At 40.5% G+C, this 26,422-nt stretch overlaps 2 protein-coding genes, 1 long non-coding RNA gene and 1 other non-coding gene across 4 annotated transcripts; all 4 read right to left on the minus strand.

The window, feature by feature from the left end:
* Positions 1 to 4,895: 4,895 nt before the first annotated feature.
* Positions 4,896 to 5,002, minus strand: LOC125581022. The gene has a single exon (XR_007318733.1). It is a non-coding gene; the product is annotated as a small nucleolar RNA R71 (small nucleolar RNA).
* A 12,439-nt stretch (positions 5,003 to 17,441) lies between these two features.
* On the minus strand, positions 17,442 to 19,037 carry LOC106395746. Its single transcript, XR_007318651.1, has 2 exons — positions 17,663 to 19,037; positions 17,442 to 17,570 (listed from the first exon to the last, which is right to left on the minus strand). It is a non-coding gene; the product is annotated as an uncharacterized LOC106395746 (long non-coding RNA).
* Positions 19,038 to 20,240: 1,203 nt separating this feature from the next.
* LOC111201699 (glutathione S-transferase T3-like) lies at positions 20,241 to 20,885 on the minus strand. The gene has a single exon (XM_022693976.1). It carries the CDS (start codon positions 20,883 to 20,885, stop codon positions 20,241 to 20,243), a length of 645 nt encoding a protein of 214 aa, XP_022549697.1.
* A 3,744-nt stretch (positions 20,886 to 24,629) lies between these two features.
* Positions 24,630 to 25,578, minus strand: LOC106391985 (NADH-ubiquinone oxidoreductase 20.9 kDa subunit). The gene is made up of 2 exons (XM_013832745.3): positions 25,081 to 25,578; positions 24,630 to 25,006 (listed from the first exon to the last, which is right to left on the minus strand). Exons 1-2 carry the CDS (start codon positions 25,232 to 25,234, stop codon positions 24,840 to 24,842), a joined length of 321 nt encoding a protein of 106 aa, XP_013688199.1. The 5' UTR covers positions 25,235 to 25,578; the 3' UTR covers positions 24,630 to 24,839.
* Between the last annotated feature and the right edge of the window lie 844 nt (positions 25,579 to 26,422).

The following is a 26,422-nucleotide window of genomic DNA, read 5'->3' on the forward strand; positions in this document are numbered from 1 at the left end:
CTGCTTCAGATTTTATAGCCTCCTGTGATGTAGCAATAGTACCATTAGGACACTTGATTTCTCGAATTGCATTCCTCGTCTCTCTTATCTTGGCCGCATTATGAAAAACTTTATTATTGCAATCACCCAACTGCAGCCAATGCATCTTAGAACGTTGTTTAAGAACCTTTTCTTCAATTGCAGAAATTCTTTGCCAATGCTTTGCTGCCAACAACTCCGCTCTGATATTCTCTTGAGAGGGATCATTAAATAGTTTCTCCTGCTTCATACAATGATCCTTATAGACTTCTTGAACTATCATAGACAATTTTCCTAATTTTTCTTTGCTCAGGTTCCGAATCAGAGGCTTCAGGGCTTTTAGATACTTTGAGAATCTGAAAAGAGCTGAAGTTGACTGAAATAGAGGCTGAGTATCTTTCCAATAATCTTCTAACAAGGTGAGAAACTCTGGCATATCCGCAACCACATTTGTGAATTTGAATGGCCTTCGTTTCCCAACTGCTTCCGCTTGTAAATGAAATCTCCCTCTGAGATGATCCGAACAGCCCCCAGCTTCGAAAACACCATGAGCTTGGCTTCTCTGATTTAGCCAAGTCTCATTTACTAAGATCATATCCAGCTTTTTGCAGATTAGACCCTCATCTTGCTTATTACACCATGTAAATCTTGGTCCCTGATATCCCAAATCCATAAGTCTGCAATGCTGATAGACACTCTCGAAATCACGCATTCCCATCGTTATAAGACCCGAATTCTGATAGTTTGAATGCTCCTCCCCTTCTAATATCTCGTTAAAATCACCCATGATTATCCACTGCTTATCTTTGAACATGGGAGAATCTTGATGAGCTTTCATATCACTTCATAGTCCTCTTTTATTCTCAGCAAGATTTTCCCCATAAACAAAGGAGCAGAAAAACTCATGACCCGGATTCTACCCTTCTGACTATACTCATAATTATTTAAGAAAGACCATCCAGGAACCACCGTACTTACTATCTGAATAGCCTTACTCTCCTTTACCCTCGTCTCCAATAAACATCCAAATTGCAACTCCTTATTTTGAATCCAACTGCGAACTACCTTGTGTTTTGAACTCTTATTGAAACCTCTCATGTTCCAGAAGAATCCTGTCATTGAGTAGGTTTGCGAGTACTTCTTTTACCCAGATTCCCAGGCATATGCTTTCCACCCACCATAGGCTCATGAATGATCCTATGGTGTGTTTTCGTGGCTCTTGGTATGGATGGTCTTACTCCCAAAACATCAGAATAGCTTGGTTTCCGAATCTCCTTTTCTTCTCTAGTAATTACCATATCGTCTTTCACAACATCCACTTCTCTAACCTCTGCATTATGTTCCTCCTGTGATACATCCTCATTGTTAACATTCCCCTCTACTTTCCTCTCCATTACTAAAACTTCATTTTTTCCTCCAGAATTCCCAATCTCATCATCCTTTCTCTCCACAACCTCTTGACTCTCCGCAGCAACCTCTTGACTCTCCGCAGCAACAAACTGTTCCGCTTCAGAACCTCCTTTTTCCACTTTATTAGCTTCAGTATCCTTCTTTATCTCATCCTTATTGACCAACTCCCCATTATCATTTATCTCATTCAAAGCTGAAAATCTCAATGGAGTCATGATTTTGACTTGTCCAAACTTCAGAGGACTCTGATTCCTATTGACTTTTCCTGGTAAAACATCAGACCATTCCTCAACTATTTGCCCTTTCTCAATCTCATTTAACTCCACCTCATTACCATTTACTCCGTTCTTCTTATGTACTAAATGTTCGTCCATTGCCTTCTCTATTTCATCACTTGCCTTCTCTATCTCATCCTTTGTTTTCTCTACATCCTCCCTCTGCTTTTCCATCTGATCTGCCAATCCTACACCATCCTTTTTATTCATTACGCAAGCGTTTTCTTCATGCCCCCACTTTCCACATGTATTACACCTTGTAGGAAGCCAAGGATAGATGAACTCCACCAGAGAGGACTTTCCATCTTTTGTGAAATTTATCTTCCTAGGCAGTTCTTTTGTCAAATCCACATTGACAAAAATCTTTGCAAGCTTAAAGTTGGAGCAAGAAGCCGTTTCAGGATGTAGTCGCACAGGAAACCCAGCTTCACTAACAATGAAACTAAGCCCCTGCCAAGAGTACATGTTCATGGGAACGTTTTTGAGATACACCCACAGTGGAATAGACTTGACCCCAGGTTTCTCCTTCAACTCATCAGGTGTCCATTTGGTGACAATGAGCGGAATATTGCCAATGTTCCACATGCCTCTTCGTAGTATCCTAGCTCTCATCAACGGATTTGATACTTTAAACTTCATCGTCGTAGCATCAACCTCTTGAACATCAATCTGCTGTGATTTCCCCCCTTGCCAGATCTTGTTCACGATGGCATGAACACACACAATATGAGGAGCCGTATCCAAAAATTTCCCAATCAAGTAATCTTCCCAAAGATGATTTGCGTTGTTAAGAATCTCATCTGGAATCTCCACGACTTTCTGCCCCTCTTGCTCAGTGATGTCGAGCTCATACCTTTTCAGAACTTTCTTCTCTTGCGCTACCTCCACCCATGAAGATCCATGTAAAGATCCTCTTTGGTTCAAACCCTCTTTTGCATTCGCTTCGGTCCCATGAATAGTACTCTCAATCCATCCTCCCCGATCATCGTTACCCCCCATTGGAGAAGCCATAGACCCCGGCGGGTGATATCTTGCATATTTCCATTGTTTTATCCATTCACCCAGGTGCATTTTGATCATATAGACTAGGATTTAACCATGTTTAGGTTGCATTTTGAATACATGAGTCTTTATCAGGTATTGGAGTACCACATGGAGTTCTTGGAGACATTTGGGTGCATTTGGAGCTCAAAAGAGGTGATAAAGGTGATCATTGGATGAGCAGTGCATGGGAGCGACCTCACCGGAGCGACACCGTGAAGTCGCTGTGACACCCCTTCAGAGCGACTTGGCCAGAGCGACACCCCGATGTCGCTCGCATTTTCATCGCTCCGAGGCACGAGAGCGACCTTATCAGAGCGACGCAGAGAAGTCGCTCGCGTTTTCATCGCTCGGAGGCACGAGAGCAACCTTACCAGAGCGACGCGGAGAAGTCGCTCGCGTTTTCATCGCTCGGAGACACGAGAGCGACCCGGAGCGACGTCTTGCCTTAAGCGACCTCTCGGAGCGACTACTGGAGGTCGCTGCGCGCCTTTTGTTTGCTCGACTTCATGTTTACTCAAGGGCCTTTTGGTCATTTCATTATGCACGTCTTTACTTTCTAAACCTAAGTTTAAGTATCTTTTGTAAGCCATTGGAGGCAGATTATCTTTTATCAAAAGAAAACCACCAAAACCTCTTGGAAAGTTCATCTCTTTGAATCAATTGATCATTTTGTTATTGCAATTCTGTTGTTTTCATATCTATTATCTGTATTTCTCTACATGATTAATCTGAAATCCAATATGGGTTTAAGAGGAATCATGAAGAGTAGTGAGTAATCCATTCTTGAATTCATGGGTTAGGGAGATTAAGGGTGATTAGGCTAGATCTAGGATGTTACAGTGTAGATCCTTCTTATTACTTGCTAGTAGAGTATTCATAATGCATCTTCTGAGTTGACCTCTCAAAAGTTGATCTTTAGGCATTTCCTACCCACAAGGTGTTTGATGAAATGCCTGAGATAACTCTCCTAAGCTTTTAACATACTTTACCAAAGACATTTGTTGTTAAAGGTGTTAAGATAGCCAATAGACTTGTTAGTAATGATTGCATTCATATTATTCAACCAAAGACATTTGATGTTTGAAATATGTTAGTAAATGAACATTCATCTAGACATAGAGTTTGTTTAAGATTGTGTCTAAGCTTAAGGTTGATAGTTTGATTGATCATTTGCCATCCTTAGTTCGAAACTTGATCACCCAAGGTCTAATTCCTATACCCATGAGTTCTCTTTTATCATAACCAAAGAAAGTCACTTCTTTTATTGTTTTATTGTTCTGTTCTTGCATTCTATTATTAGTAGTAGTTTAAAACCATCCAAATTATCGGTTGCACTTAGATTAAGTACGTACTTGCATTCTCGGTGCTTTGAAATTCCTTAGAATTGGTTTGACAAACTTTTATACTACATCATTTGTCTTAGGAGCCTTGAAAACTCCTAACATCAAATTGGCGCCGTTGCCAAATTCTGAGTAGATTTGAACATTGAGATTTAGTCAGTTGCTTTAGACTAAGTCATTTTTATTTTCTTTTGTTACTGATTCTCCTTCTTCACCTCCCTTTAATTTACAGGTGTATGAACTTGAGGAGCAGGGGTCCATCAAACCTAGTTCCAAGAGCTGCAGACATCAGAGCTTTAGAGAGAGAGAGTGTGCTAGAAAGAGAAGAGAAGAAGAGCAACAGGCTCACTTGCCGAGATTGGATACTGATATGGGAGACATACCTCAAAATGATGCGGACGCCAATGGAGCTAACAACGTTCCACAAAACCAACAGCGAGCAGCTCGACCCATTGGCACTTATGACCGCCCCAACATTCATGGTCATAGATTGGGAATCCGAACACCAGCTGTAGCAACCAACAACTTTGAGATCAAATCAGGACTCCTCAACGTGATCGAGAACAACAAGTATCATGGCTTGGCTCTAGAGGACCCATTTGATCACTTGGACAGGTTCGACAGCTACTGTGGGTTGTCAAAGACCAATGGTGTGTCCGAAGATGCCTTAAAGCTCAAGCTATTGCCTTTCTCTTTGGGGGATAAGGCACATCAGTGGGAAAAGTCTCTACCCAGCGACTCTATAACCACCTAGGATGACTGCAATAAAGCATTTTTGGAGAATTTCTTCTCTACTTCAAGAACTGCTAAGCTGAGAAATGAGATTTCCAGCTTTCAACAGAATAACTTGGAAGGATTCAGTGAAGCCTGAGAGAGATTCAAGGGCTACCAAGCTCAATGCCCACACCATGGCTTCTCTAAGGAAAGCTTGCTGAGCACATTCTACCGGGGTGCTCTTCCGAAGTACAGGGCCAGACTTGATACAGCTAGCAATGGGTTCTTCTTGGGGAGAACTGAGGAAGATGCAGAAGAGCTGGTTGACAACATGGTAAAGAGTGATGCAGTCTACAGTGGAGACCACGACAGAGGCAGTAGATCAGATGACAAGCAGACGAGGAAGGAGTTGAAAGCTCTACAGGATAAGATAGACATCCTCATTGCTGATAAAGCCACCCAAGAGCAGCTGCACTTTGTTGGTAACCCAAGCCAAGAGACACCACCTATTGTCCATGAGGTTGAGGGTTTGGAAGGTCAAGAAGAGCTGTGTTTTATCAACAACAATGGTAGCTGGTACAAAAAAGAGCCCAACTTTCAGTACAACAACTACCAACAGAAATCCTATTTCAACAACCAACAGAGTGGTTATCAGCCTCGGAACAACCAACAAGGCAGTTATCAGCCTCAACAAAACCCTCGTCATGGTTTCAACAACAAAGGACAACATTCTTCCCAACAACAAGCTAATCCTTCTACCTCTACTCCTCAAGTCAGCAGCACTGATGCCCTACTGAAACAAATCTTGGAGTCTCAGACAAGAAGTGAGAAGCATGTTGGCTATAAGTTGAAGAACCTTCACTCAAAGATTGATGGAAGTTACAATGAGCTCAACAACAAGTTCAGAACCTTGGAGAACCAGTTTGCTGCCATGAACATTCAACAAAATCGCCAACAAGGTTCTTTACCTGGAAAATCTGAGTAAAACCCCAAGGAGACCATGAAAGCTATCACCCTCAGGAGTGGTAAGGAGTTACCTCAGAGAGCTCTCACCAAGGATGATGAGAAACAAGGTGAGGGGGTTGCCATCAACATAGATGATGAAGTGGTGATTGTTGATGAGAAAATCAATGATGAAATCTTGGAGAAGATTGTGGAAGCCAAAGGTAAAGGAAAGGTTGGGAAAGAGAAGAAAACAGTGAAAGATGGTGAAATTGTTGCTCCAGCAAGTGAGAATTCTTTTGTTCCTCCTCCCTATGAACCCAAACTTCCATTTCCTGGTAGATTCAAGAGGCAGCTGCTAGAGAAGTACAAAGCTCTATTTGAGAAGCAAATGAGTGAAGTTCAAGTCACAATGCCCATCATTGATGCTTTCATGCTGATTCCTCAATATAGCAAGTTTCTGAAAGATGTTGTAGCTGCAAAGAAGAAAGAGATGGAGGGCATGATGATTCTCACTCATGAGTGCAGTGCCATCATCCAGAGGCTTGTTGTTCCAAAGAAGCTAGAAGGTCCAGGATGCTTCACATTACCTTGTGCTCTTGGACCTATGGTATTTGATCAATGTCTCTGCGATTTGGGAGCTAGTGTCAGCTTGATGCCTTTATCTGTTGCTAAGAAGCTTGGTTTCACTCAGTACAAGAAGTGTAGACTGTCTCTAGTATTGGCTGATCGTTCAGTGAAGTACCCTGTGGGTATCTTGAAGAACCTCCCCATTATGGTTGGAAACTATGAGATCCCTACAGACTTTGTGGTGCTTGAGATGGGTGAGGAAGCTCAAGATCCCTTAATCCTTGGAAGGCCTTTCTTAGCTACAGCAGGAGCAATTGTTAATGTGAAAGAGGGCAAGATTGATCTCCACTTAGGTAAACATGTTCTTCACTTTGACATCAAGGAGGTAATGAAGAAACCAACAGTTCAAGGGCAAGTTTTCTACGTTGAAAAGATGGACGCCCTTGCTGATGAGCTCCTTGAAGAGTTGTCACTAGAAGACCCTCTATAGCATGCTTTGACGATAGAGAGAGAAACTGAAGTGATTGAGAACCTGGAGAGTGCTGCCTATGGGATGATGATGGATTCACACAGAGGATTTGGTAGTAAGGATCAGTATGAGGAGCTGCCACAAGTGGTTCATCAAGAAACCTCAGTCATTCAACAAGAGGACACCCAGCAAGACGACTGGAGCGAGCTTAAGGCGCCTAAAGTGGAGCTTAAACCTCTCCCCAATGGTGTAAGGTATGCGTTCCTTTGTCCTAATGAAACTTACCCAGTCATTGTGAGTAGTGAACTTACTGAAACTGAGCTATCTGAACTTTTGAAAACACTTAAAAGATTTAGAAAAGCAATAGGTTACTCTCTTGATGACATCAAAGGAATATCACCCTCTTTGTGTATGCATAGGATACATCTTGAGGATGAATCAATGACTTCTGTCGAGCATCAAAGACGGTTAAATCCTAACCTGAAGGATGTTGTAAAGAAAGAGATTCTTAAACTCTTAGATGCTGGTGTTATTTACCCTATTTCAGATTCTAAATGGGTATCTCCTGTGCATGTTGTGCCAAAGAAAGGTGGTATAACTGTAATTAAAAATGACAAGGATGAATTGATACCAACAAGAACAGTCACTGGTCATAGAATGTGTATTGATTACCGAAAACTGAACTCTGCATCTAGAAAAGATCATTTTCCACTTCCATTTATTGATCAGATGCTTGAGAGACTTGCAAACCATCCATTCTATTGCTTTCTTGATGGATATTCAGGATTCTTCCAGATCCCCATACATCCCAATTATCAAGAGAAAATGACATTCACATGTCCTTATGGTACCTTCGCATATCGAAGAATGCCATTTGGTCTATGTAATGCTCCAGCCACCTTTCAAAGGTGCATGATGTCAATTTTCTCTGATCTAATTGAGGATGTTGTGGAGGTGTTTATGGATGATTTCTCTGTCTACGGATCTTCGTTCTCTGCTTGTTTGTCAAATTTGTGCAGGGTCCTACAGAGATGTGAAGACACCAACCTTGTGCTGAATTGGGAGAAGTGTCACTTCATGGTTAAGGAAGGGATTGTGCTGGGACACAAGATTTCAGAGAAGGGGATTGAGGTGGATAAGGCCAAAATCGATGTTATGGTTGGTTTGCCCCCACCAAAGACAGTGAAAGACATCCGAAGTTTTCTTGGTCATGCTGGGTTCTACAGAAGATTCATCAAGGACTTCTCCATGATCACTAGACCATTGACCAGGCTGCTGTGCAAGGAAGCCACTTTCAGCTTTGATGTGGAATGTCTACAAGCCTTCAAGAAGCTGAAAGGTGAACTCATCAGTGCTCCGATTGTCCAGCCACCTGATTGGGATCTCCCCTTTGAGATCATGTGTGATGCTAGTGACTATGCTGTGGGAGCTTTTTGGGGCAGAAGAAAGATGGCAAGACCCATGTGATCTACTACGCGAGCCAAACCCTGAATGATGCTCAAATGAGATATGCCACAACAGAGAAGGAGATGCTAGCCATTGTCTTTGCCTTTGAGAAGTTCAGAAGCTACTTGGTGGGATCTAAAGTCATTGTCTACACAGATCATGCTGCGCTGAGACACCTTTTGGCAAAGAAGGATGCAAAACCCAGGCTCTTGAGATGGATTCTTTTGCTTCAAGAGTTTGATTTAGAGATCAAGGACAAGCCAGGAGTTGAGAATGGTGTAGCTGATCACTTGTCCAGGCTGAGAGTGGAGTGTGGCATTCCTATTGACGAAGGACTTCCTGAGGAACAGATCATGGCTATTGGAGCAGTGATGGCAGTTTGTGAGACTGGTAGGAAGCTTGAAGAAGTCAAGGCAACAGAGGAGAAAGAACCTTGGTATGCTGATTTGGTAAATTACCTAGCCACAGGAAAAGAACCTTTGAATCTTGTGGGCTATGCCAAGAAGAAGTTCTACAGGGATGTGAAGAGATACTACTGGGATGAGCCCTACCTCTACATTCTCTGCAAGGATCAACTTTATAGGAGAGTGGTTGCTAATGAGGAGATTGATGGGATCCTTACACAGTGTCATGGATCATCCTATGGAGGCCACTTTGCTACCTTCAAGACTGTTGCGAAGGTGCTACAAGCTGGATTCTGGTGGCCACATATGTTTAAGGATACACAGGACTTTGTTTCAAAGTGTGATTCATGCCGAAGGAGAGGGAACATCACAAAAAGGAATGAAATGCCTCAAAATCCAATCCTTGAAGTTGAAGTGTTTGATTTATGGTGTATAGACTTCATGGGGCCATTTCCATCATCTTTTGGCAACAAATACATCCTTGTAGCTGTTGACTATATCTCCAAATGGGTGGAAGCTATTGCAAGTCCCACCAATGATGCTAGAGTTGTAACCAAGATGTTCAGGAGCACCATCTTTCCAAGGTTCGGGGTTCCAAGAGTTGTAATCAGTGATGGAGGGTCTCATTTCATCAACAAACTGCTTGAGGGACTTCTCAAGAAGAACGGTGTTAAGCACAAGGTGGCAACTCCATACCACCCTCAAACAAGTGGTCAAGTTGAGATTTCTAACAGAGAGATCAAGTCCATTTTGGAGAAGATTGTGGGGATTACAAGGAAGAATTGGTCAATTAAGTTTGATGATGCGCTTTGGGCTTATAGGACAGCTTACAAGACACCTCTGGGGACCACACCTTTCAACCTAGTGTACGGGAAAGCTTGCCATCTGCCAGTGGAGCTTGAGTACAAGGCACTATGGGCAGTAAAGTTGCTGAACTTAGACATCAAGAGTGCCAAGGAGAAAAGGATTTTTCAGCTACATGAGCTTGATGAGATAAAAATGGATTCTTTTGAGAACTCAAGGATCTACAAGGAGAAGACTAAAGCTTTCCATGACAAGAATATCCTGAAGAGAGAGTTTAAAGAAGGAGATCAAGTTCTTCTCTACAACTTTAGGCTGAAGTTATTTCCAGGAAACCTTAAGTCAAGGTGGTCCGGTCCTTTCAAGGTCAAGGAGGTTAGGCCATATGGAGCAATAGTTTTGTGGAGTACTGATGGAAGAGACTTCACAGTCAATGGGCAAAGGGTTAAGCTCTACATGGCAAATGCACCCGAGGAAGATGGGGTTTCAACTCCACTGTCTGATCCTACCCCGACCTAATCCAAAAGGAGGCAAAGTCAAGCTAGAGACTTAGCTCACTTGGGAAGAAGTCCCATGTGTATCCTTGTACATATTGCATTAGTATTTTCATTTTCATCATATTTCTAAAAAAAAAAAAAAAAGAGAAATTTTTTTGAAGTAGTGTGCTGGTGCTTGATCGATCCGGTTTGAGCAGAGAATCGATCGTGTGATCGAGGATCAGCAGCGAGTGTGAAGGGTTGCTCCAGCTGGGAGCGACATCTTCGGAGCGACACAGCCAGGTCACTCGCGTTTTCGCGGTTCTTGGGCACGAAATCGACCTCGCAGCGACGTTCCGCAGCGACACCATAAAGTCGCTCCAGCTGGGAGCGACGTGGCCGGAGCGACACAGCGAGATCGCTCGCGTTTATGGCGTCGGATACGCGAGAATCGCTCTCGGAGCGACCTCCTAGAGCGAGCACATGAAGTCACTCCATCTGGGAGCGACGTCTTCGGAGCGACACAGCCAGGTCGCTCGCGAAGAAACGACCCGGGAGCGACCTCTCGCAGCGACACCCTCAAGTCGCTCCCGAGCCGGTCCATGTAAGTTTTTTTTTAAACCCGGTTTAATTAAAATAAACCAATCCCCAATCTACCTAAACCAAACCGGACGCCCCTAAACCTACCCAACACCCATGATTTCAGCTTCCTCACCCTCTCCTCCTCTCATAAACACTCATACTCTCTCAAACTCACCCACACCAAAAATCCCCTAACTTTCTCAATTCTCACCCAAATCAACAAGTTCTTGTTTCTAAATCCAAGCTTTCGCCCCTTTAGTATATTCCTCACCACCCATTCACCATTTCCTTTCATCCAAAGCGAGGTATTGAGTTTTTAAATTCAAATTCATAGGTCCATGAACCCTAGAATTTAAAAATCAAAATTTGGTTATTTTCTTGCTAGATTGTGGTAAAATAGACTAGGGAAAGCTTATCTATCAAGTTGGGTTGTTGAATCAATGGTGAAATTGAGTTTAAGTTGAACTTTGGCAAAATTAGGGTTCATGGATTTGGGGGTTTTCAAAATTGCCCCCAATTGAGTGTGCTAGTGGGTAAGTTAGTATGTTAAAGTGTTGAAAGGTTTGATTAAAGAATTCTCTCATTCTAGAACCACTTTGATTATTGAATTTTACTTGTCTTGTAATTTTCAAAATTTTAAAAGATTGAGAAGTGTGATTCTTTACTCTTAGCTTGACTGCTTAATTAACTTGAGTTTAAATTGCTATTCATTTGTTGAGTTTACTCTTACCATTTTCATTTGCAAAGTTCATCCACTTATCCCTTTCCAAGTTTTGAATTTTTCAGGTACCAATGGTTAAGAAAACTAAGGGAAAGTCGGATGCTGAAAAGCAAGAAGCTGAGAGACGAGAATCTGCATTGAGAGGGAAAGATTTATCCTCGGAGCAGACTGGCTCTTGGACACAGAGGGCTTCTCGACAGCAAACCTTGGCTGCAAAGAAGACAAAAGAGCAGGAGAGGAGGGCAGGAAAAAGTGAAGTAGTTGCCACAGACGAGGAGAGTGGCGATGAAAGTGCGGATGAGCAGGCTCCTACAAAGAGGGCCAAGATGTTAAAAGGGAAGGAGGTTGATGTTGATAGAGACAGAGCGAAAACTCCATCTGAGGAAGAGCTGTATCATCATTTGCTGAATGGGGTGACTTGGACTCCAACCAGATTCGCCGACCTTGATTTGCTGAAGGAGTTGGGTCTCGATTCTGATATTGAGGCAATGCTGGGGCACCTGAAGATGCCCAAACTCCTCACCATGGCCTACCCTGTCTACAGGGATGTCTCCTGTCAGTTCTTGTCTTCCTTTGAGGTCACTTACCATGACACTCCGCACGTGAGGCAAGGATGGGGCAAAATCAGGTTCAAGGTCAATGGGAGAGACTACAACATGAACTTCAAAGACATTGGGAGAGTCATGGGTTTCCAAGATTTGGCAGACTACTCCCTTTCCAAATGCGAAAACCTCCCCACCCAACTTTGGAAGTTGATCACTGGAAACAAGCACTCTACCGGGGCTGACAAGAACTCACATATCCGGCACCCGTCTGTACGCTACCTCCATAGGATGCTCGTCCATGCATTCTACCCACGGAAGCAGGCTAGTAATGTCACCGAGGAAGACATGCGACTGCTCTGCCCGGCTATCCGCCCATACGCCCCACCTGGAGCATTGCCCCTTCCAAGCACCGACATCTATGCTACCTTCGGGATGGTCAGCTTCTTCGTGAATCGTCTCGAGCACTACAGAGACTGGGCATGGTACACCACTGATTTGCACCCAAAGGTTGGGATAGGCGGGATGATCACACCACTGCTCCAATTTCTGAATGTTCCCTTGGGAAAGGATGTAGCAGGGCCTAAGTTCATCGATGGCACTTACTTGAGGATTGCCACCTATTTCAGTGGGATGTATGGGAAGGACTACGTCTACCACTACTACTTGCAGGGCAAGCCGGTCGAAGTGGTTCTTCCAAACCAGAACCTGGCGAGCTTAGAGAGACCTGGAGCTATCAGCTTCAACATATCCCAAGAAGACTTTCTTGGAGAACACGGGTCTCTCGGTCCCATTGCTCCACCAAGGAAAATGAGTGTTCCGACGAGACATTACGAACCTCCTAGTGAAGCATCTGTACCCGTCTATGGACCTCCGCGCTACTACTTCAAGCCACATGATGGGGTTCTTCCTCCTGGTGCACTTCGTGACGCTCATGAGCATATTGGTCGACTTCAGAGATGGAACAATGCACAAGACAGGACAATAGAAAAGCTGAAGGACAAGTGCAAGGCGCTGAGCAAGACGGTGAAGAAGCAAGCAAAGACTTCAGCCAAGTTCATGAAGAAAGTGGCCGATGTCTTAACCAGAGGAGGCATAGCTGGATGTTGCTCAGCGGACTTCGCCTTCGCGAACACATCAGTACCCCAGCCCCCACCTCAGCCTACTGATCTTGGTTTCCCCCTCACTGATAGACAGCTCCAGCGAACATGGAGGAACCCACCCATTCAACCCTCCACCTCAGGAAACAAGTCTCCATCCTTAGCCTCTTTAGATAGTGAGGTTGAGATTGACGAGGTTCAGAGCCAACAATGGTATGGAGACTACAGGTCAGCACCTAGGGGTTACTACACCACGTTCCCACCGGACGACGACGATGCTGGGGCCTCTGTCCCTACTCACTATCCTTGAAGGTACTTCACTATTTTCCCTTGTATATACCATCCCATTTTTGCATATTAGCTTTTTCTTGTGGGTATTTCCCTCTACTTGACAACATAGAGACTGTGTAACTTAAGTTTGGGGGAGGTACCAAGTATTTGATCATGTTTACTTTGATGAATTTGCATTGAGTCTTGCACACATACCTTTTTGCATAAAAAAAAACATATAGATTGCATCACTTGCATTTTTAGGAGAGTCTAGAGCATATAAGTTGCATTCACTTGCATTGGGAGCAATGATTTAAGATGCCTTGTAAAGAACACTATCTCACACTCGAGTAGCTATTGCATCTCTCAAAAAGCCTTGTATGTTTCGAGCCTTGAAAACTCTTCCTGAATCTCATTAGTTGCTGAAACTCAATCTTTGAAGCCAACTACAACCTTATTTGAACTGAACGAACTTAATGCTTCTTGCTTATGGTCCCTTGTGTACTGAGTCATGGATATACACACTTGAGTGTCACATCCTTTATGCCAATCTTTTTGAAAAACTCGAGTGGTACACCACTCCCAAAACCCTTTCCTCCTTTTAAGCTTTCATTGCTTGATGAGTGAGGCCTTTTTCAGAAAGTCTTACATGTGCATAATGTTGAGAGTATCGGGAACGACAATGCTTGATCTTCATTCTTGCTAGATTAGGCACTGTATTGTCTAGCTATAGGTGGGAGTGAGTATTGTGATTATGATTTGGAAGCATGAAAAGTTCGAAGGAAAAGAATAGACTCTTTGTGTTTAAATGGATAATCTTATTGGAATTAGTAGATAAACATCTAGCTCGAGTTTATGAAAAGTCTTGGCCCCAAAAAAAAAAAGAAGAAAAATATAAGAAAAGAAGAAAGAAAAAAAAAAAAAAAAAAAAAGGGGGCTAGCAAAGTTGTTAGGAGCTAAGATTGTTTTGAAGTTGAGGAAAATCCTTTATAGATTTCAAAGAAAAAGAGTTTTATGTGCAAAGTGTTCTTGAGTTCTTTTGGTGAGAGATGTGAGTTGGGTTTGGCATTGGGAAGTGATTGTAAATCTAGCTCGAGTTTATGAAAAGTCTTGGCCTCCGAAAAAAAAAGAGAAGAAAAATATAAGAAAAGAAGAAAGAAAAAAAACAAAAAAAAAAGAGGGCTAGCAAAGTTGTTAGGAGCTAAGATTGTTTTGAAGTTGAGGAAAATCCTTTATAGATTTCAAAGAAAAAGAGTTTTATGTGCAAATTGTTCTTGGGTTCTTTTGGTGAGAGATGTGAGTTGGGTTTGATATTGGGAAGTGATTGTGTAACTTGTATGTTTGGGAAAAGGGTAGAACAATGGAGATTGAGCATTGTATGCATGAGTTGGTCCCTTTCTTAGATATATTATGTGCAATGTCAAGGCTACTTGTTTCGAGAGTAAACCACCTCAAAGATCATATATCTTGAACCTCTTGACTCACTTGAATAAAAAGCCTTCCCTTACACAACCAAATGATTTGGACCAATTGACAATTTGCAAGAATTCACCTGATGTTTTATGCTTAATGAATGTGAGGGTTGGTTGATTTGAATGTGTGGATGCTTGATGATGAGAGTAAGGGCAAAAGGAGTTGAGATAGGCCTAGAGAAGCTATAGTGTAATAAGAGAGTGTGCTCATGTTGGATTAGATGTTGAATTGAGTGCTAGTTGTGTTTCTTTTGGCTATGAGCTCCCACCTTCAACCCTCTCTCCCTATGAGTTCTAGAAAGTTCACTTGTGGACAAGTAAAAGAACAAGTTTGGGGGAGTTGATATCTTGCATATTTCTATTGTTTTATCCATTCACCCATGTGCATTTTGATCATATAGACTAGAATTTAGCCATGTTTAGGTTGCATTTTGCATACATGAATCTTTATCAGGTATTGGAGTACCACATGGAGTTCTTGGAGACTTTTGGGTGCATTTGGAGCTCAGAAGAGGTGATAAAGATGATCATTGGATGAGCAGTGCATGGGAGCGACCTCACCGGAGCGACACCGTGAAGTCGCTGTGACACCCCTTCAGAGTGACTTGGCCAGAGCGACACCCCGATGTCGCTCGCGTTTTCATCGCTCGAAGGCACGAGAGCGACCTTACCAGAGCGATGCAGAGAAGTCGCTCGCCTTTTCATCGCTCGGAGGCACGAGAGCGACCTTACCAGAGCGACGCGGAGAAGTCGCTCGCGTTTTCATCACTCGGAGACACGAGAGCGACGTCTCGCAGCGACCCCTCCAGGTCGCTCCCGAAGCCTGGAGCGACTACTGGAGGTCGCTGCGCGCCTTTTGTTTGCTCGACTTCATGTTTACTCTAGGGCCTTTTGGTCATTTCATTATGCACGTTTTTACTTTCTAAACCTAAGTTTAAGTATCTTTTGTAAGCCATTAGAGGCAGATTATCTTTTATCAAAAGAAAACCACCAAAACCTCTTGGAAAGTTTATCTCTTTGAATCAATTGATCATTTTGTTATTGCAATTCTGTTGTTTTCATATCTATTATATGTATTTTTCTACATGATTAATCTGAAATTCAATATGGGTTTAAGAGGAATCATGAAGAGTAGTGAGTAATCCATTCTTGAATTCATGGGTTAGGGAGATTAAGGGTGATTAGGCTAGATCTAGGATGTTACAGTGTAGATCCTTCTTATTCCTTGCTAATAGAGTATTCATAATGCATCTTCTGAGTTGGCCTATCAAAAGTTGATCTTTAGGCATTTTCCACCCACAAGGTGTTTGATGAAATGCCTGAGACAACTCCCCAAAGCTTTTAACATACTTTACCAAAGACATTTGTTGTTAAAGGTGTTAAGATAGCCAATAGACTTGTTAGTAATGATTGCTTTCATATTATTCAACCAAAGACATTTGATGTTTGAAATATGTTAGTAAATGAACATTCATCTAGACATAGAGTTTGTTTAAGATTGTGTCTAAGCTTAAGGTTGATAGTTTGATTGATCATTTGTCATCCTTAGTTCGAAACTTGATCATCCAAGGTCTAATTCCTATACCCATAAGTTCTCTTTTATCATAACCAAAGAAAGTCATTAGTTTTATTGTTTTATTGTTCTATTCTTGCATTATATTATTATTAGTAGTTTAAAACCATCCAAATTATCGGTTGCACTTAGATTAAGTACGTACTTGCATTCTCGGTGCTTTGAAATTCCTTAGAATTTGTTCGACAATCTTTTATACTACATCATTTGTATTAGGAGCCTTGAAAACTCCTAACATCAGCGGGTCCGCCGGATCCATCGCGAAAACCCCATAGAAATCGCCTTTTTTATCGCTTTTTGTGTCGCCTTTCAAAACAGTGCGTTTTCTTTTTCTTCCAAGCATTAAAGTTATAAAACAGCAATTAACTGCCGATTTCTTTCTCCAATTTCTCTTTTTTTCTTTATTCTTAAAAAATGTTTAGATATTCAATGAGATACCTCTACTGGAGGTGCTCTAATATACATCACCAAAACTAAAGGACAAAAATATTATGAATTTATGTATACAATACAACCTAATTTTCATACCAAGCAAATATATTTACAAACTGAACGTACAATAAAACTTTATGTCAAAATTAAATTTTATCCATCTCTATCCAGAAAAAAAAACTTTGATGATACATAGAATTTGAAGATGACGAGTTATTGTCATGGAAGATGTATGTTTCACAAATGTATTTGAAGGTGTATCTCAAAATTAAAATTTCATCACGTTAATTCACAAGCAAACACGTATAAAAAATCAAGATGGTTTTTAATCTCTCTACCCATAAAAAAAACATTTGTACTACCAAATGTCTTTGTTAGTTCCTTCTACATTTTCAGTAATTGATTGCAAAACTCAGTTTTTATCTAAGCTAAAAAGTACTTTCACTTGTGTATGGGAACAAGCAAAAATATTGAATTTCTAATTCTCACAAAATAATGGATTCGCTTTTACAAATATTAATTTATAAGACTTCCATTCAAGCTCTGAACTCTAGTAAAGCTGAAATCACTTCATGAAGAAAAGTAGTTAGTACCCTAAATTATTTGAGTAAAGTTTGTGGAGAGAGCTAATGTTGTGACAACAATCCCTCTTGTTGCCCCCTTTGACCTCACTAGTTGTTTCACCTCACTCAAACGTAACCCACTTGACATTGCAGTACCTGTCAATTTTCACACTTACCCACATCTTAGCCTTAACTAATTAAAATAGATCTCTTCCATTGAGTATATCAATATACAATCTGAGCTAGTTAGCTTAATCATGTATGTTTTTTTCTTCTGTTGTTTCATTGTTACTTGCCTCTACACTCATAGCAGTGGACTTGTTTAGTGTCCTCACCAGATGTTTCACACGGCTCAGCCGTATTGTCCCAATCAGTTGACCCAACTTCTCCATTGGTATATCCACACCTGAAACACAAATAAATGATAAACATTTTAGTTACTATAGGTTGTATATCTTCTCATAATTAACTAGATGATGATTGTGAGAGCATCCTTACTTTGATCAGACTCTGCCAACGGGACAGTATTACTGGTTCCGGAATCAGGAGGTGAGGTTAGTGTTGCTTGGCTACCTCCGGTGATCGCTTGGACCTGACAGTCGATGCGATTTATCTCTGCTCTCTGCCTTCGGAGTTGGTAGTTTTTCCGGCGCCGTGCTAAATGCCTTTCCCTTTCATCTTCGCTCAGAAACCGTCTTCTTTCTCCGTCTTCTTTCTCAGTCTCTTGGGTTCATTGGATTTTTTTTATTATATTTGTGATGGGGTCAGAAATAGTGATGAACCTGTATTGATTGTGTTTTTCCATTGGTGAACCCGAATATGGGGTTCTTAGAAATTTAAATTATTTTTTATAATTTTTTTTTTTGTTAAAAGTTATTTAATACATAGAGAAATCTTAAACATACAAAGATTATTCATCAAGATTACCAAACTTTTGCCATATATTTTCAACTAAATCAGCTTTCAAACGATGATGTATCTGTTGATCCCGAATTTGATTGCGAATCCCACGCATTTCACCGACATTAGAAAGGCTTTCCGTAGAGGAGACGACATCAACCTGAGAACTTCTGCTTGACTCTCCTGATTCGAATTCATCTGTATCATACTGAGTGAATCTGTCGCGTTCGTCCTCTACTATCATGTTGTGCAGTATGACACAACATCTCATAATCCTTCCTATCTTTTCCTTGTCCCATAGTAGTGCTGGGTTTTTAACTATTACAAACCTCGCTTGCAATACTCCGAAAGCACGTTCGACATCTTTTCTTACGGCTTCTTGATGTTGAGCAAATAGTTGTGCTTTTGGAGTTTGAGGAAGTGAGATTGATTGGATAAATGTTGACTATTTCGGATAAATTCCGTCGCTAAGATAGTACGCCATACGATAATTGTGGTTGTTGACCCTGAAATTTACTTTAGGAGCTCGACCTTGTATAATGTCATCAAAAACTGGTGACCGATCAAGAACATTAATATCGTTGAGGGTACCTGGAAGTCCGAAAAATGCGTGTCATATCCATAGATCTTGTGATGCCACCGCCTCTAAGATAATTGTCGGCATTCCTGAACCACGTGTGTACTGTCCTCTCCAAGCTGTTGGGCAATTTTTCCACTCCCAATGCATACAGTCGATGCTGCCTACCATTCCTGGGAACCCGCGTAACTCTCCAATATCCAGTAGTCGTTGAAGATCATCAGTTGTAGGTCTTCTTAGATACTCATGGCCAAACAATTGTATTATCGCATTAGTGAAATTGTCCAAACATAAAAGTGCAGTACTTTCACCTAGTCGGAGATATTCGTCATACGTATCTCCTGATTGACCATATGCCAGCATACGTATAGCTGCTGTACACTTTTGCAGTGTAGATAGGCCATACCTTCCGTGAGCATTTCTTCTTTGCTGAACGTATGGAACTTCATTTCTTAAAGCATCCACAATGGCTTGTGCATTCAAAAACGTCTTCTAAACATTTCCGGTGGGTATGTAGCATGTTCCCTGAAATAGTCATTCCATAGTTGATTGTGTCCTTCTTCCCGATGTCTTTCGTAGTAAGCCCGTCTCTTTGGTTTTTTTGCTTGATCATTAACTAGGGAGTCGACGAGATTATCAAATTCTTCGTCGAACCATTCTTCAACAGCTTCATCTACGCCATCTGACGATGAGGATGAAATTTTATGTTTTAATTTAGTAAAAATATGATTAAAGGTTAAAAAAAAGGTGGAGACAGAATAGGAATATTTGGCTAAGTGTGTTTAATAAAAAAAGGATATCGAAGAAGAAAATATGATTAATGGTTTTTAAAAAAAAAAATTGGAGATAGAAGAAGAATATTTGGCTAAGTGTGTTTTGAGTGTTTTGTGGCGTGGGCTTGAGTGTTTTGTGCTATATGATTTAAAGAAGATAGAGGATGATAGTTGTGTTCTTATTGTTTTAGAGAGAAGCGATGAAGAAGTACAAGTTTAAGAGAAAAAGAGGTGAACAATATTTGAGAGAGCAATGCATAAATGAGACAGATTATATAGTCATTGTTTTACAACACACGTGAAGTGTAGAAACCAACAAAATACTACACTTTCACACCCGTGACACAAACATAATTCATCAACTACAGCTCTACCTACTACAACCCGTGACTAGCTTGTAGAAAACTCTGAGAGCATCATCACCCGTGACACAAACACACCTACTACAACCACAACTACACCACTAGCTAGTACAACCCGTGACCTGCAGAAGGAACCAAACACGCCAGTAGATGTTCAACCCGTGACCTGCACAACAAAAAACAAAAGAAGAAGCAAGACAAATAGTTAGTAACCAAGTAAGCAAATAATCAAGTTAGCGAATAATCAAGCTAGCAAATAATCAAGTAAGCAAATAACCAAGTAAGCAAATAATCAACCCGTGACCTGCACAACGTAAACAATCAACAGAACATCATAACTACCTAAACAACTACGCAACTAATCACTGACCAGATCAAAGCATCTCAGCTACGAGTTTGTCCTTCAGAGACACCTCACTTTCAGTGAGAGTTACTTTTTTTGAGAGGAGACGATATAGTAGTTTCTATTTGGATATGTTCTGTTTTAAGTCTAGAATGCTCTGTAGTCGATCATATGCAACTTCATTCCCATTCTTCTTGTGTTTGGCTGCTTTGGAAGCCTTAACACCAGGTGGCCTTACCTCTTCCGAGTCAGGCACCGTCTCTGCAGCTTCCTTCCTTTTCTCCTTTGCACCATCTCTTGGTAAAGAGATAGACCTCCATTTTTGATCGAACCGCAGCTCCCTCCACGCATGTTCAAGTGTGAACTTGCCGTGGTAGTCGTTGAAGAAGATGTCATGGGCAGACTTCATGACATCGTTCTCATTTTGGCCACTAGCTTGCTCCTTCAAAGCGGCCTGATAGCTTCCCACAAACTTAGACACCTGGTCATTGAGCCTACCCCACCTCTGCTTACACTGACTCCACTCTCTAGAAGCAAAGCCTGTGAGCTGAGGGCTTGAATTGAAATAATCCTCAATTCTTTTCCAAAACGACCCTAACTTCTGCTGGTTACTAACTATGGGATCCTTGCTGGTGTTTAACCAAGCACTTATGAGGACTAAGTCGTCTTGTGTTGTCCACTTTCTCCTTTCCACCGGTTTAGGAACATCAGAAGACCCTACGTCTATGTTCACAGGGCCGGGAGAAGTAAGGGAAAACGGATCCATTGTGTTTCGATTGGTGTGTTTTAAAGTTGGTATGTGTTTTCAGAAGTTGGTTTGAGTTAAGGGTAGAAAGATTGACTATGTTTTTAAACTAATATTTTGGTTTGCGTTTCTAACTACCAAACATTGATTACACAGATAGCATTCATCAAAACACAACCACTTTCAAATCACATTTTAAAAACGCGAACAGAGTGCATTCATTACACATCAAATCACATTTTTAAAACGCTAACAAGTATTACAAAGATAGCATTCATCAAAACACAACCACTTTCAAGCATTCATCACAGCAACCAACTACCCTAGTTCAGTTCGTACTATAGAGAGCATCACATCACTTTCAAAGCATATCAATTAATACAACACAGAAACTAGATTTATGAACATCTACTTTACTTCCTAGTCTACCTAGTGAAGTTCAACCAAGCAACCTACAAGGAAACTACTTCTAGTTCAGTTCAGTTTAGTTAGAGTGTTTACCTAAACAATTTCATTCAAAGCAGACCTTCTCCAGATTAGCCATCTGCACAGTGAGGTTATAAACGTCACCAGTGAGGTGATCAAGCAGCAAACTGAGCCTTTTAACATGTGCATGCACATGGAAACATAGAAACCTTGTTAGTGAATTAAAAAAACCCAAACATTACCAATATTAAATTCCTATGAGCTACTCTTAAAAAACGACACTAACCTCGACACTCTCAATCTGTTTATTGAGATTGGGCACCAACTTGATCAACTCATCAGCCTCCTCCACACGCTTATGCAGGCGTTCGATCTCCTCCTGGACGCCTATTACCCAAGGCTGACGATAATGAAATCCATCAGCCTTGGGGACAACAAAAAAAAACATCAGACAACATAAAAAAAAATTCTATACTAATATATGCGTCTGTTGAGGTATCTCTTACCTCGTAGTTTATGCAGCTGAAGAAGCGTTTCCCAGGATGAGTGTCGTACTCTTCCTTCCCGCGAACCTCGTCAATGATTCTCCCACCACAGGGACATCTTCTAGGAATCCCATATTCAGAATCGGCCACGTATCCCAACATGTTGCAGTTCTCCTGATGCCTTTTTGTATCTCTTCTCTCCTCTGCGGGATCCATCTGAAGCAGACAAGCAAACGGCTTACAACAAAATCACAAAATTATATCATGAACGGAACCCATAATGGAACCCACTATTCGATAACAAAACGCTTCGATCTAACCCAAAATGAAACCCATAAGACGATTCGGAACCCTAAAATCGAAACCCCCAAAACTCGAGTTTGAACCCTACCTCCAATACCCCACTAATCGACAACTAAACGGTTCGATCTTACCCAAAATGTAACCCATATGACGATTTGGAACCCTAGAATCGAAACCCCCAAAATCGAGTTTGAACCCTAATTTGAGAACTCCACTAATCGACATCAAAACGCTTCGATCTAACGGGAAATTGACTCGACACTGACCTATTCTCGTCGAGGAGACACTCCGTCGTCGATTCGATGGAGAAAAGTGGAGAAAAGTGAAGAAAGATCAAAATCGCACGAGATATCGCCTCTCGGAAGAAAACCCTAGTTTTTTCTGGAAAATGAAAAAATGAATTTCTCTCCCCTTTCGTCGTCGTGACGTCAACAACGCGGCGCCAATGGAACCGTGACACCTGGCGTGAACCCGCCTCATACCGAGTCACTCGTAAGACGCGGGTCGCGGAAATAAATCCATTTAAATATTTCTTTTTTATATCCGGGCCTATGAACCCGAGCCCATGAACCCCATTACAACCTCCTTTCCCTTTCTTGTTCCTTCCTACTCTTCATCGATTCTGCTCCCTCTAGTTCCATTATCTATTCAGACTTCAAATTATATTTATAATAATATGGCTGAGGAGAAACATTTAGCCAGCCGAGTTTTTGCAAGCTACAAATGAGAGGAAAACAAATTTTATTAAAATTTTAAAATATTTTATCGAATTTATACATTCATATTTATTGTTTTAATACGGTTAAAATGGATCCAAAAATATTAGGTTTATGATATAACTCTATGTTGGGATTAGATTATTTCCAAACTCTATGGAGCAGACTGCTCACTCTTCGGAAGGGCCTCACTTGCCATTGGTCTAAGAGATATTTGATTTTATTTAATTATAGATTAAATACAAATTAACCAGAACATAAACTAAAAGTAATATATAAAGACAAGACTATATAGAGTATTATTATTTTTGTTAATGGAATGGTTTCCAGAACAATTAATTTCGGACTCACATACTGAGAACATATAGAATGAAACTGAGTTGAACAAACAAAACTAATTTTGTCAAATATATTATTTGCAAGAAGGTAGTGTTTCCAAATTACATCAGGCAGACTCACAAAGCAGGGAAGATATTTACCTGGGCATAAAACACTCTTGATGATTTTCCAAGTATATATTGATTCAAAAACAAGAAAGAAAATCTCCAGAAACTCAGAAAGATGTCTAGTGTTTCAGTTAACACTTTGAAACAAAAAGTGAAATCTGGTGGATGCGCAAAATTGTATTTACAGAGAATAGAATCAGATTTAAGTACTAAATTTAGTAATAAAAATCAAAAATAATAGTGACAACTTGATGGTTAAACAAGTGGTATTGATGGTTAAACAAGTGGTATAATATACAATAAGTAAGGACTAACTTTAGGTACATAAACGATTCACAAGAAAAGGGGAATGTTTAATGGTTGTGGTTTTCCTTAATCACATAGTGTAAAAAACCGTACGTATCTCCAACAGAGTATTCGGTATATCGTCTAAGGAGTAATAATAACAATATATACGATTAGGGATCTTTAGGTTAAAGAAGATAATATACTGAGCTAACTTTAGTTACTTAAATACATATATCGCTGACTGGACTAAGCTTGCTGCATACTGATAAGAATTTGGTCCGAGAATATGATTTTGTTAATGCATGCGTCATCGAATTGGTATGTCGTATGTATATAATATGAGACATGTAGACATGTGTCATGTGCGTGACTTGTAATTTGATTGAAAACATATTTGATGCAGAGGATAGTACATCAATTAGTTATGAACCAGTCTTTCACGCTTTTGCTTAAGACAATTCTGAAACAGTCTTAATTTTCGCTCTTGTTGTAGTTGTTCTCGCTTTCTCGTCACTAGTATGCTAGTGCTTCAGCTGTATTTTTCTTTTGTTTTTTTGCTTCAGCTGTAAGTTAATTATTGATAATATGGTACTCTTAAATAAGTTGCTAAATAAAAATTTTGGTTAAGGATCAAATCTCACTCATAATTTTTGGAACTGTTGGTTGAAACATCAAATAGAAAAACTAAACTCATACTCATAGTCACGTTTTTGATGTAAATATTCAGTAAAGAAAAGAGTAATATAGAGAGACAATGATATGAGAAAACAAAAGAGAGCTGAACAAAAATATTTAAAAATTAGAGGCACATATTTGGTATCACTCCATACATGGTTCCAGTGATATATTGTGACATCGTTTGGGGTCACTTGTACTTTTACGAATCATGCCCCCTCCATTTCGTATGAAGCACGCTCCTCCATGCAGGACTGGGAACGTGAAACTGCTAGAAGTTGCAGCTACAAAATACTTCGTAGGCTTCTTTTATCCTCAATTCAGAAAAAACTCCCTTTCTAAAACTTTTAAAAACCTTTTACCAGGATAGGAACAAGAGGCAGAGTCTATCAAGAGACTCAAAAATGCAGCTGCTCCAAGTTCATCTGGAACGTTGACACTGATACACATATCTCTTGAAACCAATATTTGCACACAAACTACACTACAAAGAAGATACCAAAAGGTTTTAACAAACAGAGGCAAACATTATCCTCAAACAGAGGCAAACATTATCCTCAAACAAAAGGAGTAGCAAATAAAAAAAAAAGAGACTTCTTTTCGAAATCGAACCCAGATCCAGCAAAAACCCTAGACTCATTTGGGGAACCAACCACGCTTCTGGTAGCTAGCGACCTCGCCCTCGTTAGGGAAGAAACCCATGAGCCTCCCCGCCGAGTTCTGATACGCATACATGAACCCACCCATGAGTCCGATCAGTCCTCCCGTCACCATTGACGGTCCCTTGATACCAGGCTTAATCCCTACACATCGCCAAATCGATGAGTATATTCACACGCATTCCAACAGATAGAGAGAGAAAGGGAGAGAAGTGGACCTGATAGATAGCCGACGGTGACGGAAACGCCGGTGATGGTGGAGAAACGGAGGTAATCGAGGACGCTGAAGTTTCCGACGACTTTTGTGAATGGAGGATTCCGATCAACGACGGGGTACTGGGGCTTCTCCAAGGCAGTGATGTCAGTGTTCATCTTCTTCGAACAATCTACAAATCTCTGATCAGAATCGGATCTCTCTCTCTCTCTCTCTCAATCCGCAACAAAAGCAGGGCCGAGCCTCTGTTTTGTCTAGAGGCTCTCTCCGACCCAGAAATTTCCTTGTTGGGCCGGATGGGCCCATTAAAGGAAGCTACTGCTCTCCGGTCAAAAAACTACCACTGTTCTTTCAACTAGTGGTGTATAACATTAAGAAATTCATTTCACCTTATGCTACTCGACTGGATAAACGACTAGCGATCGATCGTTATGAAAGGATTTGTATCTATGTTATCTATGTTCATTTTTCGTGGGGTTTTTCTAAACTTAAACATAAATTAAACAATTTTTAACTATCTGGTCGTCGACAAAAATCTGGTGAATGATTTAAAGTTAACTCTTTATGTTTTATAATTTTCAAAGTTTTGATCATTACAAAAATAATGGAGAGATCTGGAGTTGGGAGTTGGGTCACTGATTTAAACAGTTGAAGTCCGAATTATTATTTTCACTAAATAAGTTCGAATTCTTCAAAAAAAAAGTTAGGACTCGATCATGTCATGTTCTCTTCAGATATTTGCTTAAAACTTTTCACATCAAAACTGATCAAATTTTCTTTTTGATATTTGTTTTACAGTTTGTAATCAAATTATCTTTAGATATTTACAATGTTCAACAGATCGCTAAGCGGTAATTAGGAATTTTATAAAATATTATTGATTAAGCGGACGTCACATTGATTTTTTTCAACACTAGACCGATTTTTAAAAAAATCAATCAAAAATCGTTTCGTTTAAATCTGATTTACCGCCTATAAGGACGCCTAGAGGTCGCGTACACCGTTTTTTAGAACACCGAGCATTTGTGTTTAAATGTATGTGCTCAAATTTCTTTTAGTATTTTGGTTCTACTTGAATTGTTTTTTTTGTTTTTTTAACTATTTATTCTTTTCTGATCTATGCAGCAACAAAAAATGTCCAATTTCACATCATTTAAATAGAGGCATCTAATCTATTAATTTAGGATCATATTTTTTATCTACTGTTGGAAGTTGTCATTTAAATTTAAAATAGTCCAACAAAAGATGTAATAATATTTGAAGCATTATAAATAATTCAAACTGATTGATAACTCAATGTATTTTTCTAAATAAAAAGTGATTAATAATTCAAAGACTAAACCGGT

The sequence above is a fragment of the Brassica napus genome, chromosome C1 (assembly GCF_020379485.1).
Source record: "Brassica napus cultivar Da-Ae chromosome C1, Da-Ae, whole genome shotgun sequence".
Lineage (NCBI taxonomy): Eukaryota > Viridiplantae > Streptophyta > Magnoliopsida > Brassicales > Brassicaceae > Brassica > Brassica napus.